Source organism: Diplodia corticola (assembly GCF_001883845.1).
Source record: "Diplodia corticola strain CBS 112549 chromosome Unknown scaffold5, whole genome shotgun sequence".
Taxonomy (NCBI): Eukaryota; Fungi; Ascomycota; class Dothideomycetes; order Botryosphaeriales; family Botryosphaeriaceae; genus Diplodia; species Diplodia corticola.
In genome coordinates, this window is record NW_017971484.1 from 208,994 (window position 1) to 221,013 (window position 12,020).

A 12,020-nucleotide genomic window follows, 5' to 3' on the forward strand; every position below is an offset into this window, starting at 1 on the left:
CTTTGCTCTACTTGTTTCAGGGAGCTTCCTGTTTGATGCAGCCTCCCTGTTGCTGGCGGCTTGTACTTGCGTTGTAGGACATTTTTCAGCCTTCAACGCAAGGAACAATTTGAGTCCCCAACCCTCTACCAGCTGAATTTTCAAGAGAGCAGGTAACACACATCTTGCATCTGAAGATGGCACCGCATCATGTCATCATCTCGTAAACGCCGTTTACCCTATATCTTCGCCGTCCTCGTGCACGCCAAACGTTTTGGGGCGGGCGCAAGTGCCCACAGATATCTCTTTTTGAAAGTGGCAGAATGATGGGCGCACCAAATGGTGATTGGTCTACCCAGGGTGACATTAAGACAAAAGGGAGGAAACACAAGGATCTGGGGTATAAGGTTGTCATAGGCATCGCCAAGCAACCGCATCTACGCGGGCTGCTCGTACGCACGCTTGATCAACCTCGAGAATTCTATACCACGCAATTCCATTAGCGAAACAGTTTCCCACCAAAACAACGAACATTGGGGACAACTTACGGTCGAACTTGACGTTCTCCCTCACTACGGTGCCCTTTGCCTCGTTCTCCTTGTTCAGCGGGACCTTGATGTTCTGGCCATCAATGGTCCAGCCACACACGTCGCCGACGAAGTGCTCGAACTCGCCGCCCTTCTTGTTAAGCCACGACTCGAGGATAGGACGCTCGATCTCACGCACGGCCTGCGAGACGGTGACGGCGATGCGCACGCACATGAGGTCCTCGAACCCGGACACGTCCGCGATCAGGTCGGCGTACAGGTCGTCGCTGTCGAGGGCCGCCCAGAAGCCAGCGTAGTCGGCCAGGCCGAGCAGGTTGTTCAGCACGTTGAGCTTCTGCACCGCCTCGCTGAGGGCCGGGTCGCCGGCCGCCGGGTTGGAAGCAGAGGTCGACAGCGGCGCCAGGATGTGCGGCGGCAGGAGCGAAAGGCAGAGGGAGAAGTCGGGCGAGGGGAACACGGTCAGCGACTTGACCAGGATGTTGGTGATGGTCTCGTCGCGCGCAAGGTGCGGGTTGAACTGGTAGCTATGCGGGGCTGGCTGTCAGCGATGTGTGCTGGGCGAGTACATGCAGAGAGATGAGGGATAAGTTGCGTTATCAGATAGAGCTAATAATTCCGCTTCAGTGGGCAGGAGGGTTCATTCTCCGTAGCCCTCAGGTAATAGGAAACGTGTGGTATTGGATCATCATTGCAACAAAGGCGAAACGCGCGGCACGGGAGAGAAAGGTGGCAAGTCGCTGGGGAACAGGGGCGGGATAACGTACAGCTTCAGCAGAGCCAGGTTTGCGTAGCAGTCGTAGGTCTGGCTCTCGCACTGGCCCATCACATAGTCCTGGAAGACGGCGGTGGTCTCCGGGTTGTAGCGATCCAGGCCGTTGAGGATCTGGTCGATGTGTTCAGGCCGTTCCGGCGCGAAGTCGAAGGGGACGCCCATGATGTGCGGGTGGTGGTGGGCAGCGAGGCCGAAGTGAAAGAGTTTGGAGGGGAGCTGGAGGTTTTCTGGTGGGCCACAAACCTCGCATTTTCGTCGTCGCGAGCCCCGAGTGGGCTGCACGTGATCTTGCCTGAATCACAAGGCATCGCCGCCCGCCACTCCGCACAACGCACCTAATGATCACTTTCGCCGGCGATTGTAAGGAAAATCATCCGAGTGGGATCGTGAATGTTCATATTTATACATGAGTGGAATAAGTGTGCTCCTTGGCAGGCTTTACAGCAGTAATGTACATACATACACTTGTTACTTTAACTCTTTCTCAAACAGCTTCAACCACGCCTCGGACCTCTTCTTCTCCAGCCACTGGGTCAAATCCTCTCTCAATTTTTGGTGCCGCCTCACCTGGCCATCCTCTTCCACAAGTCGTATGCCGCGCTCGGTGCAAGCAAAGAGCACCTCTTCTGCACTAAGACTCTTGACGCCGCCATGGCGCAGCAGCAGTGCGTCATCGGTGGCCATGTATGTCAAGTGCCTCTTCAGCCTGTGCTTCCACAACACGGTGGGCATGATAGCGGAGATCGATGTCCGGTCCCAGAGGGGCGAGCGCAGGTTGAAGTTGGTAAAGGCAAGCTGCAGATAGGCAGGCAGGGCGGTTCCCTTGTGGTCAAGCAGGTTCTTGGTGGCGGTTTTGAGGTCGATGCGCAGCGTGCTCAGCGCCTTCAGCTGAGTATCGCCGCTCGGCACATGCTGGCTGTGCAGGCCGGCTCGCTGTGACGTGTCGGACAGCAGCAGGCGGCCTCGGTAACGCTGGTCCTCGCGCTTGCGCTCGGCACTCTGAACCTGGCGCGGAATGCGACACGGCAGCGGGACGAGGCCATTGACGAAGATGACGATTAACGGCAGCCACTCACCGAACACTAGGAGCAGAAGAGCGAAGGCGGGGACGCGGCGCATGTCGTGCCTTGACCGGCGCAGCAGCTGGAAGTCGTGGCGCGTCAAGGCCATGCCGGACGCGCTTCTGTGCTTCGACTTGACCTCGTTCGCGAGCTTGCGGTTTGCCCAGACATTCTTCACGCCCTGCTTGTAGAATCCCCAGTAGGCCTTGCCGGACTGGAAGGCATAGCTGAGAATATTCTGTCCGGGGTCGCGGGCGGGGATTTCGAGAGTCGCAGGTAGGGTGGTGCTTGGGCCATTGGCCTGTTTGTTGGAGTGAAGGATTTGGGTTGAGGCGCGGCGACAGGCGACTTGGAGCGGGGTGAGGACGAAGAGCGACGGGATCGGCCTCGCACTGCCCATACGGGCCAGGCGGGGAATCATATCATAGAGCAGCGGGCGTGGGCGACGAGTGGTTGTGGCTGGAATTATTTCGACGAGACGCGCGCGAGATGGAAAGGTTGCCGCGGCCCGGCCTGTCGTGCGCGCCTACCTAGTCGACGTCACCACCACGTCCGCACCTCCCGTCGCGCCTCGGCCCTCACGCTGGCCTTCGCATTGGAGCCCGAAAATGGAAATGTCATGGCGAGCTACAGAACTGCTCCACTCCACGGCCGAGGGATTTCTGGGGACGATCAGTTGGTTCCGACGTAGCCTTGCCTCGGCTCATGAGCTTACCTGCGCCTTCCCCAGATCCTGGTCCGCGCTGCTGACTGCTGCTTCATCAATCCCAACCATCTACATAACCCGCCCGCCCGCTTGGTTTCGTTCCGCATCGTCGCCATGTCCAAACCCCTCCGGGCCGTCGTCAATCTCACTGCCCCCGTTGCGGGTGCTCTCACGAATCCTTTGATAACTGGCCCGCTGCTCCTGCTGCTCACTAGAGCCCCGGACCATGTCAAGGAGCCAATCATACGCCGCCTTGTTGGTCTTGCTCCTCTTTCCCGCATCGTGTCTTCATTGAAGTGGATCTTCGCCTTGGGCCTGGCAGGTCACGTCAACTCCTGGCTCAATTCCCTCGCCACCAATGGTTGGAGCATCCGGAGTGATGCCCATCGCTGGGTTTGGTGCAACGAGATTGCCGTCGTGACCGGTGGCTGCAGCGGTATCGGAGAGGTCGTTGTCAACGGACTCGTCCAACGCGGCGTCAAAGTGGCCATATTGGATGTCCAGCCGCTTCCCAAAAGACTAGAACATGGCATGTCCCTCCGCCATCTTTCTTGATTCCTGTCCAACTAACGCTGTTCAGCAAACATTTTCTTTCAGCGCTGCGACATTACCGATCCTGATGCCGTCGTCCAAGCAGCAGACCAGATCAAGTCGGCCGTCGGTCAGCCTTCCATCTTGGTCAATAACGCCGGCATTGGTTCCTCCCACACCATTCTCGACACCACTCCTGCCCAACTTGGCAAGATTTTCGGAGTCAACCTACTCTCTCATTGGTACACCTGCCAAGCTCTCCTGCCCGACATGATCAAGCACAATAAAGGTCATGTCGTCACCGTTGCCAGCATGGCCAGCTTCGTGACGGTGCCGAGCATCACCGACTACTCCGTCACAAAGTCTGGTGCGCTTGCTTTCCACGAAGGTATATTCTTACATCACGCCTCTCTGTATTGCCAATGCAGCTGACGGCATCATAGGCCTCACCCTCGAGCTCCGCCACCGCCACGAGGCACCTGATGTCCACACCACCGTCGTTCATCCCGGCTGGACCAGAACGGCTCTTGTCGCCGACTATGCCAAGGACCTCGAACGTCACCAGGGGCCCTTGATGACGCCCGAATATGTCGGCAATGCTATCTTGGACCAGATCTTTGCTTGCCGTGGCAACCAACTGATATTGCCAAAGACGTTCAAGTTTGTGTCGAGCATCAGAGGATTGCCCAACTGGATGCAGGAGAGAGCCCGAGATGATATAGGCAAGGTAGGCATGGGTAAGGGCTCACGACGCTGAATCGTTTCGTGGCCATATAAACCCCCTTTAAAAGGTCGATCTGCTTTCCCACCGGGACATCTAAATCGCAAATGGAAGTCCCGTTCCAACCGCTTTTATGCGGTTTTGCATTGTCGTTCCGGTGACGATGTGGCATGGTGCATATGCATGCGTCTACATATCGTGCTGCATGACCAGGTGACGATACACGCGTAATTGACGCTGTCCCGTATCAACGGACGCGCTTACAAATACTGCGGGTTTGTCGAAAGACTGGCCAGCTTACCGTTGCTTAGCCCGGAGCTTACAAATTCGTGTCTCTGTTCTGATCGTTCGCGTTGGCTAACAGCTTCGACAATACGTATTGCAGTTGCCTAGCAGCTATGCACAGCTTTTTTTCTTCTGATTTCGGGCATGAATGACTGCCATATTTTAGGCATTGGGCATGGCTTCCTCCCAAATGCGGAAGGGAGACTTTGCTCGAAACACTTACGGCTGAAGTGCGCTGCATTTCTCATTGGTCGATTGGTACCAAGCTCTACTTCCACACGACCTGACGTAGTAAGTATGCCAAGGCACGGTGGGACGGGGGACCTAGTACGCATACAATTCTGTTACTCTTTCATCCCTTTGGAGTCATCAGACCACAGCGACCGCAGGCACCAAGTCGGTAACACCAGTCTGGACGTTCATTTAGTTACACAGACCTGCCGCCTGCGTCAATCGGTGGCTGGATGACACGTCTGCGGCCGCTGTCAGACGCAAAGATCCAGCTCCGCCCTTCCACCCGACGTTACACGAACACACTTACCTGAGCCGCAGGGGCCGCTTCACGTGCTACATTCCCCTCGAACCACAGTTTTGGGACGCAGCTGGATTCTCCATATGAATGCGTACCTGGTACGGATCCTCTCAGCTGGCCCAGCATTGTGTACTTCCAAATCATCGCATCAAGTAGTCTGCTGTGGTGCTAGACAGCATTTGACCGTGCATTCAAGTGAAAAATTGCCACCGTAAGCAGCATGCTGTGGTGAGAGACCTTCTTGGGATTGGGAGATCGACAGCTATGCAGCCAAGTCTTTCTCGGCCATCTTCCTTTCTATTCCTTCACGCTTCAAACTAACAGGATACTAGCCTGCATCATCATTCCTTGATCACTGTTCCCCGAGACAATGGTGCTGCAAGTTGCAGCGAGATATTCAGCCATGATTGAGATGGCCAGACACTCTGCATGCTCCGCATTTTCAGCCGCAGGATGCATCTGCATGTACCTCTAATGCGCGCTGACTTGTCAAAATACGCCACATCTCCTCCACCGCTCACGCGGAGCATGAATTTGCAGGTCCTGCTTCCCGAACCCCATGTCTTGTACCATGGAAGCGACATGCCGCCAACCAGAAGCTGAAATCACTGACGCGTAGACACACTCCATGCTACTACACCGCCACTGATACCGCAGTCCTCCTGCATGGCCTCACATCCATGACTTAATACCCCTCCCCTCCCAAATTCTCCGATGCAGGAACCCCATCTTTCCCTCAGCTCCAGCCATGCCCCGCTTCTTCTCCATGCCTGTCTTCACATCCCAGCTCCTCCTGCTCATCGCCCCACCGGCAGCTCTATGTCATCCCCTGTCCGTCTCCACCTCTCAAGGCATCTACCACCCCAACACCAGCATCCCCGGCGTTGAGCAATTCCTCGGCATCCCCTACGCGGAGCCGCCGGTGGGCGCGCTGCGCTTCGCCGCCCCGGTGCCGTACACGTCGGGAAACGCATCGCAGCATGTCGACGCGACGCGCTACGGGCCAGCGTGCCTGCAGGACCGCGCGTTCGAGGAAGACAACGGGCTGAGCGAGGACTGCCTCACGCTGAACATCTTCCGGCCGGCGACGGCCGTCCTCACGACGACCACAAACGGCTCCACCCTTTACAACGACGACAACAACAGCAACCCCCCCTCGTACGGCGGCCCCTCCACCCCCCTCCTCCCCGTCCTCGTCTACATCTACGGCGGCGCCAACATCGGCGGCCAATCCCGCCTCTACCACGCCCCCAACCTCGTCCTCCACTCGCTCAACCACCTCCCCCCTCCGCCCCCCAACCACACGACGACAACGCCATCCAAACCCCTCCTCACCGTCACCCTCAACTACCGCACCGGCGGCCTCGGCTTCCTGTACAACACGCCCTTCGCGCGGCGGGGGCTGCTCAACACGGGGCTCAAGGACCAGCGCGCCGCGCTCGAATGGGTGCGCGACAACGTCCGCGCGTTTGGCGGGGACCCGCGCCGCGTGACGGTGTTTGGGCAGAGCGCGGGGAGCTTCGATGTGTGGATGCAGGCGCGGTTTGAGGGGCGCCGCCGTGCAGGGTCGGAGGAGGAGGGAGAGGAGGAGGAGGAGTTGTTTCGCGGCGCGATCATGGAGAGTGGGGGGCCCGGGAGTTTGGCGCTGAGGGGGGAGAGGCCGGAGAATGGGGATGGGTTTTTGGCGGGGACGTTGGCGGCGTTGGGGTGTCCGAGGGGGGAGGAATGGGAGGGGGCGTTGGAGTGTTTGAGGGGGGTGGGGGTCGCGGAGTTGATGAGGGTTTGGTATGATCCTGGGAGTGCGTGGTATAATACGTTGGATGAGTTTGCGCAGTTGCCGGTGGGGTTTGGGGTGGATGGGGGGGAGTGGGTTGGTGGGGAGGATTATTGGAATGAGAGCGTTGCGCAGATTCCGATGGTGAGTGTGGGTGTGTGGGTGGTGGTTCTGTGGTGTTGCAAGTGTCGGAGTTGAGGACTGACGTGTGGGCCAGATCATCGGCACCACCTTGAACGAGGGCAGCTTGTACGGCCGCGTGCCCACCGGCTTAGCGACCAACGAGACCTATCTGAACCAAGTCGTCGCGAGTAAGCACCTCCCTCCTATCCTCACTTCTCCAACCTTGGGACTCATCACCCCGATCCAAACAACCACACTGACCTCCCCTCCCTCCCCAACGTAGAAAATCTCCACACCACCGACCTCGCCCTCGCCCGCCCCGTCGTCGCCACCTACTACAACCACACAGCCGCCCAAAACGGGCGCGGCTACGACGCCGACCCCACCGCTCCCGACAGCTACTACATCGGCGAAGCACTCCTCGGCGACGCCATGCAAGACATCCCGCGCCGCATCAACCTCGCGCGCCACGCTTCCGGCGCCGATGCATCCAATCCTGCCACCACCGACGCCCAACACGCGGGTCCCGCCAGCGCGAAGACGTGGGGCTACCGCTGGGCGCAGAAGCCGCCGCTGAGTCTGTTCGACGAGAGCTTCTACGGCTTCCCGCCGGATGTGCCCGAGGCGAATAAGATACGGGCGGGGGTGCTGCACGCCTCGGAGCTGGGGAGCGTGTTTGGAGATGTGTATGGGTGGCCGGATGCTGGGGAGAGGGATTGGAGGGTGGCGAATTTGGTGCAGGGGATGTGAGTTTGATGTCTCTCTAGTTTTTTATTTCTGTGCGCCTGAGCAGGCGGTTGCTGTGATGAGGCGGGGCTTGCAAGGGTGGTTTGCGGTGTGGCTTGTGGAGAGGGGGAAAGGCGGGGGAGATGGGCTGACGTCTTCTGTCGATAGGTGGATATCGTTCGCGTACGACCTCGATCCGAATAACCACGGCAGTAGGCAGCCCCTCCGATATTACTCTTGCCCACGCTTACAAGAAGCCACTTCCTTGCAGTCCCGAACGTTCCGCACTGGGACAACTACGACCCACTGTCCGCCGCCATCTTCAGGTTTGAAGACCAGGGCGACACGAGACCAGGCATGGTTCCCGACGATATGCGCTTGGGCAGTTATGTAAGTCAATCCAGCATTGTTCTTGCTTTAGCTCCCAACCGATCCCTTGTTTGGGATACCATTTCTTGCGTCATCCGCTTTCGTCGAGAAGGTTGTTCCGTTCAGTGCTTGATGCTAATCAGCTGGGGATCATCCTACCCGTCTCGTAAAGAACGCATACAAAGATGCTGCAGCAAAAGCGGGGTTACCGCCATTGCCTAAGATTAAGGTATGAGACTCGGACTTGGGAGAGGGGTAGATCGGATACAAAGCAGCTATAACGCAAATTTGTTTCTTCTCTACAGCTCACGAACCATGGGCTAGGCCTTCGTTCTAAGCTCTCCTGCGGCTTCCTATCCGGGCTTAGTAGGTTTCTAAGTAGTCTAGAATCGACCTTCTGCCTGAATGTGAAGTTGAGCACATACCAAAGCCAAAGGCATCAGTCCTCAAATTTCTTCAAGCTGACATGTACACCATCCGCCACCTCCACCACTACAATTAATGAGGCGGTGGTTCTCAACAAATGACGACGGCGGTGAGTGCGGCGAATAGGAAGCGAGAGATTGAGTTTTTCGATACTCGCTTTCGCCGGGTTCTTTCAGTGCGCTGAGCGCGGTAAATCTCGATTCTGCTGTGCTTAGCCGCTCATGCCCCAGACCAAACAGCCTTTGGCAAGGTCTCGGCAAAAACATCAGCATTACCATGTAGGCTGACGAAGAGCGTGGCCCTGTTTTCACCAACCGGGGTCAGGCTATTGTTCATTGGCTGCGTTCGATCAGGCAGCACCGCCGCCCCATTCTGCTTTGCTATGCTTACTCACGCAAGGTTGCCAACACTCAAAAGGCGAGGCTGCGCCCGCTGCAGTTTGCTGGCAAGCCGTCCGACACCTGTCTCACTCCATCTTCCTGTCGCGAAATCATGTTCCGCCCACAGCCCTAATAGCTCGCCAGAGCTAGTCATTCATCGCAAGATGCAGCGTTGCTCTCACTGCGGCCACTACGGTGATCGCAAAACGCACTGTCGGCGTCAACACGGTTTCTGTGCTTACAAGCGTCGTCGTCCTCTTCCCAACAACAAGCGTCAAAATCAACAACAAGGATACGATCAGCGACCGAAACTCTCGACCGAAAGCATCTACTTGGACGAATATGAGAATTACGAATACAAGGATTTCGAAGACCAAGCGAGCTTTCGAGTTCTGGTGCTCCATCCTGGTGATCCCGACGACCTTGTTCAATGCAGCCTTGAAATCCAACCCATCCACGGCTATCCTCCATACCAAGCAATCTCGTACACCTGGGGGGAGAGCAACGACCGGGCTGATATCCTGTGTGAAGGAAAGAGGCTGAATGTCCCTCGAAACTTGATGCACGCTCTACAGAAGTTTCGTAGAAGAAAGAGACCCAGGATACTCTGGGCAGATGCCGTGTGCATTGATCAGAATGATATGCGGGAAAGGGGCCATCAGGTCCAAATGATGGCTCGAATCTTCAAACAGGCTCAAACTGTTCTCGTATGGCTTGGTCAGGACGAGGGAATCAACACCGTCACTCTTTTCAAAACCATCAGGAAGACTTTTGCCGCGTTACGAAGCATTGACGATACAGCCGCCCAGGAAGATATACTCCGAAAATTACCAAACGTCTTTTGGCAAGACTTGGTTTGGTTGGCTCAGAAGCCATGGTTCAAAAGGCTTTGGATAATTCAGGAGATTGGTCTTGCAGCTCATGGAACGATACATTGCGGAGCAGCAGACCTGGCCTGGGCTCCTCTTTGGAGATTTTGCATTCTCATGCGCAACTTTTTGAAGTTGGTCAACGAACATGGCCTCTGGGATATTGTTCAAATTTGGGATCTGGGAAATACGACCTTTCGAAATGGAACAAAACACCCTGAGAATGCACTCAATGTCCTCCGAAATGGTCAAAGTCACCAATGCTCAGACCCAAAGGATCGGGTATATGCATTTTTGGGACATCCGTGCTTCGAGCATACACTTGCAAACCGCAGTTCCAGCAGCTTCCTGCTTGTGGACTACACCATATCTCACCAGGAGCTTTATCTTGATGTCGCTCAAAGATTAATTCAATCTTCAAATCGGAATCCACTCGACCTGCTCCAATACATCGTGCATGAGCAGGATGTGTTCCACAAGTCCCTCAATCCCTCATGGGTTCCGCAGTGGGATACACCATTCAATTCGGTACTTCTGGGTGGTGTTGGATGGAGGCTCTGGCGTGCCCACGCTCAAACTTTGGCAGATTTTCGACTCGCCGACCGGGCCCTGAGCTTGACGGGCTTTGGGTTCGACAAGATAATTTGGAGGTCTGACACATTTTATTCTGGCTCTATACCGCCTGATCCAGCACATGCCCTTATGAAACAGAATCCACATCCACTTAGCCAGATATGGGGTTATCTTGGAACATATATGTTGTCGGAAAGTACTGCTAAAGCAGTCAGTTGTGCGCTATGCGCGCGACGGATCGGATACCACCTAGCGCTAGATGGATCTAGTGCAAACATAGCTATGGTCGAGGAAAAGTTTTCTTTGTCATTTTTTACATATTCTTTTGAGATGGGCATTATTACGTCGAGATTCGGTCTCTACCGTGCAAGGAAAGCCCTAGGGAATTCTCAGATTGGTTTGGGAGTATTTATCAATGCTTGTTTGTTACAGAGCGGGGATGGATAGGCACAGGCCCTCAGGTGTCGTCCATTGGGGATGAAGTGTGCATCTTTTTTGGGGCGCAGACTCCATTCGTTGTCCACGAGTTGCCATCTGCAAGCGAACATATTTACAGACTATGTGGACCTTGTTACGTCCATGGAATCATGCAAGGAGAAGCTGTAGCCATGTGGGAGAAAGGCCACTTTGATTCCAAAACGTTCAACTTAGTCTAAGCTTTACCCAATCTGCTATCTACATCATCCTTTTCCCCAGAACTATGAATCGTGATTGTACCCCGGGCAGCAGACAGCCGACACGGCATTGAAAGCCCTTCGATTTCCCAAGATCCCCCCTCACATCCCCTCCAAAGCTCACTGCTCCTCCAAACAGCCCAACCCTCACTCCCCGGACCCGCTCCGCCGCCTATCCTCCCCCATATCCACCTCACCTACTCGACCCTCGAACCGTGTCCCCCTTCCCTCCCCATGTACCGCTCATTCGGCCCGGCCCGTCCGCCCATCGTATACCCGGCAACGCGCACTGAGTCGGCACGTCCCCTCAGACCAGAAACGGGAGTGAGCAGCCCATGCATGTTTGCCTCCGCCTCCAGTGCCGTGGATCTCGGCCCCCAGTGTCGATCATCCTGCGCCGGGATTCGCGGTCTTGTGGCCCTCGGGCACGTCGACCGAGTTGGACGCGCATCGACGGCACGGGAGTGGCTGCCGCCGCCGCCGCCATCGCTGCCGCCTTTGATGGCGAAGGTACACCAGTTTTGGGTGGCAGGTTGTGCATCCATATGCGTGAAAGGGGGGTCTGAGGCTGCGGAACAACTGATTGAAAGGACGACGTGAGGAAGGAAGAGGGACAAAAGCAAAGAACGTTACCCAAACCCTGAGGCTTGTACAGGCCAGTGAATGCATGGGCCACGGCAATAGTCTTGTGGCCGACAACGACGGATAGAAAACGCTACTGTCTGTGTATCTCTAAAACGGTCATACAAAACTCTCAAGGGGAAAAAAAAAGAAAAAGAAACGCATGCCCGCCCTTTTTCAAACGCCAACGCCCCGATTTGCATATCTTCCAAGCAACAGATTGTACCGGTCCAAAAAAAAAAAGGCCCATCGTCCTCTTTCCTCCTGCCCAGCCAAATCGTCGCAAACCTCCCAACACACACGCCAAGATGTAGAACGAAACGCAGCGGCCAGACCATCACCCCGACCAC

The 12,020-nt window shown here is 56.0% G+C and overlaps 5 protein-coding genes across 5 annotated transcripts; 3 read left to right on the plus strand and 2 right to left on the minus strand.

Annotated features, from left to right (window-relative positions):
• Window positions 1-416: 416 nt before the first annotated feature.
• Window positions 417-1,461, minus strand: BKCO1_500072 (eukaryotic translation initiation factor 3 subunit k; the record flags this gene model as incomplete). The annotated part of the gene is made up of 3 exons (XM_020276896.1): window positions 417-460; window positions 528-1,051; window positions 1,292-1,461. 3 exons carry the CDS (start codon window positions 1,459-1,461, stop codon window positions 417-419), a joined length of 738 nt encoding a protein of 245 aa, XP_020134029.1.
• A 306-nt stretch (window positions 1,462-1,767) lies between these two features.
• BKCO1_500073 (letm1-like protein) lies at window positions 1,768-2,781 on the minus strand (the record flags this gene model as incomplete). Its single annotated transcript, XM_020276897.1, has 1 exon — window positions 1,768-2,781. One exon carries the CDS (start codon window positions 2,779-2,781, stop codon window positions 1,768-1,770), a length of 1,014 nt encoding a protein of 337 aa, XP_020134030.1.
• Window positions 2,782-3,180: 399 nt separating this feature from the next.
• On the plus strand, window positions 3,181-4,354 carry BKCO1_500074 (short-chain dehydrogenase reductase 2; the record flags this gene model as incomplete). Its single annotated transcript, XM_020276898.1, has 3 exons — window positions 3,181-3,564; window positions 3,664-3,985; window positions 4,041-4,354. 3 exons carry the CDS (start codon window positions 3,181-3,183, stop codon window positions 4,352-4,354), a joined length of 1,020 nt encoding a protein of 339 aa, XP_020134031.1.
• Window positions 4,355-5,883: 1,529 nt separating this feature from the next.
• Window positions 5,884-8,260, plus strand: BKCO1_500075 (carboxylesterase type b protein; the record flags this gene model as incomplete). Its single annotated transcript, XM_020276899.1, has 6 exons — window positions 5,884-7,053; window positions 7,127-7,220; window positions 7,316-7,778; window positions 7,927-7,970; window positions 8,030-8,148; window positions 8,180-8,260. 6 exons carry the CDS (start codon window positions 5,884-5,886, stop codon window positions 8,258-8,260), a joined length of 1,971 nt encoding a protein of 656 aa, XP_020134032.1.
• Window positions 8,261-9,097: 837 nt separating this feature from the next.
• BKCO1_500076 (heterokaryon incompatibility) lies at window positions 9,098-10,822 on the plus strand (the record flags this gene model as incomplete). Its single annotated transcript, XM_020276900.1, has 1 exon — window positions 9,098-10,822. The coding sequence occupies one exon, from the start codon at window positions 9,098-9,100 to the stop codon at window positions 10,820-10,822; it is 1,725 nt and encodes a 574-aa protein (XP_020134033.1).
• Between the last annotated feature and the right edge of the window lie 1,198 nt (window positions 10,823-12,020).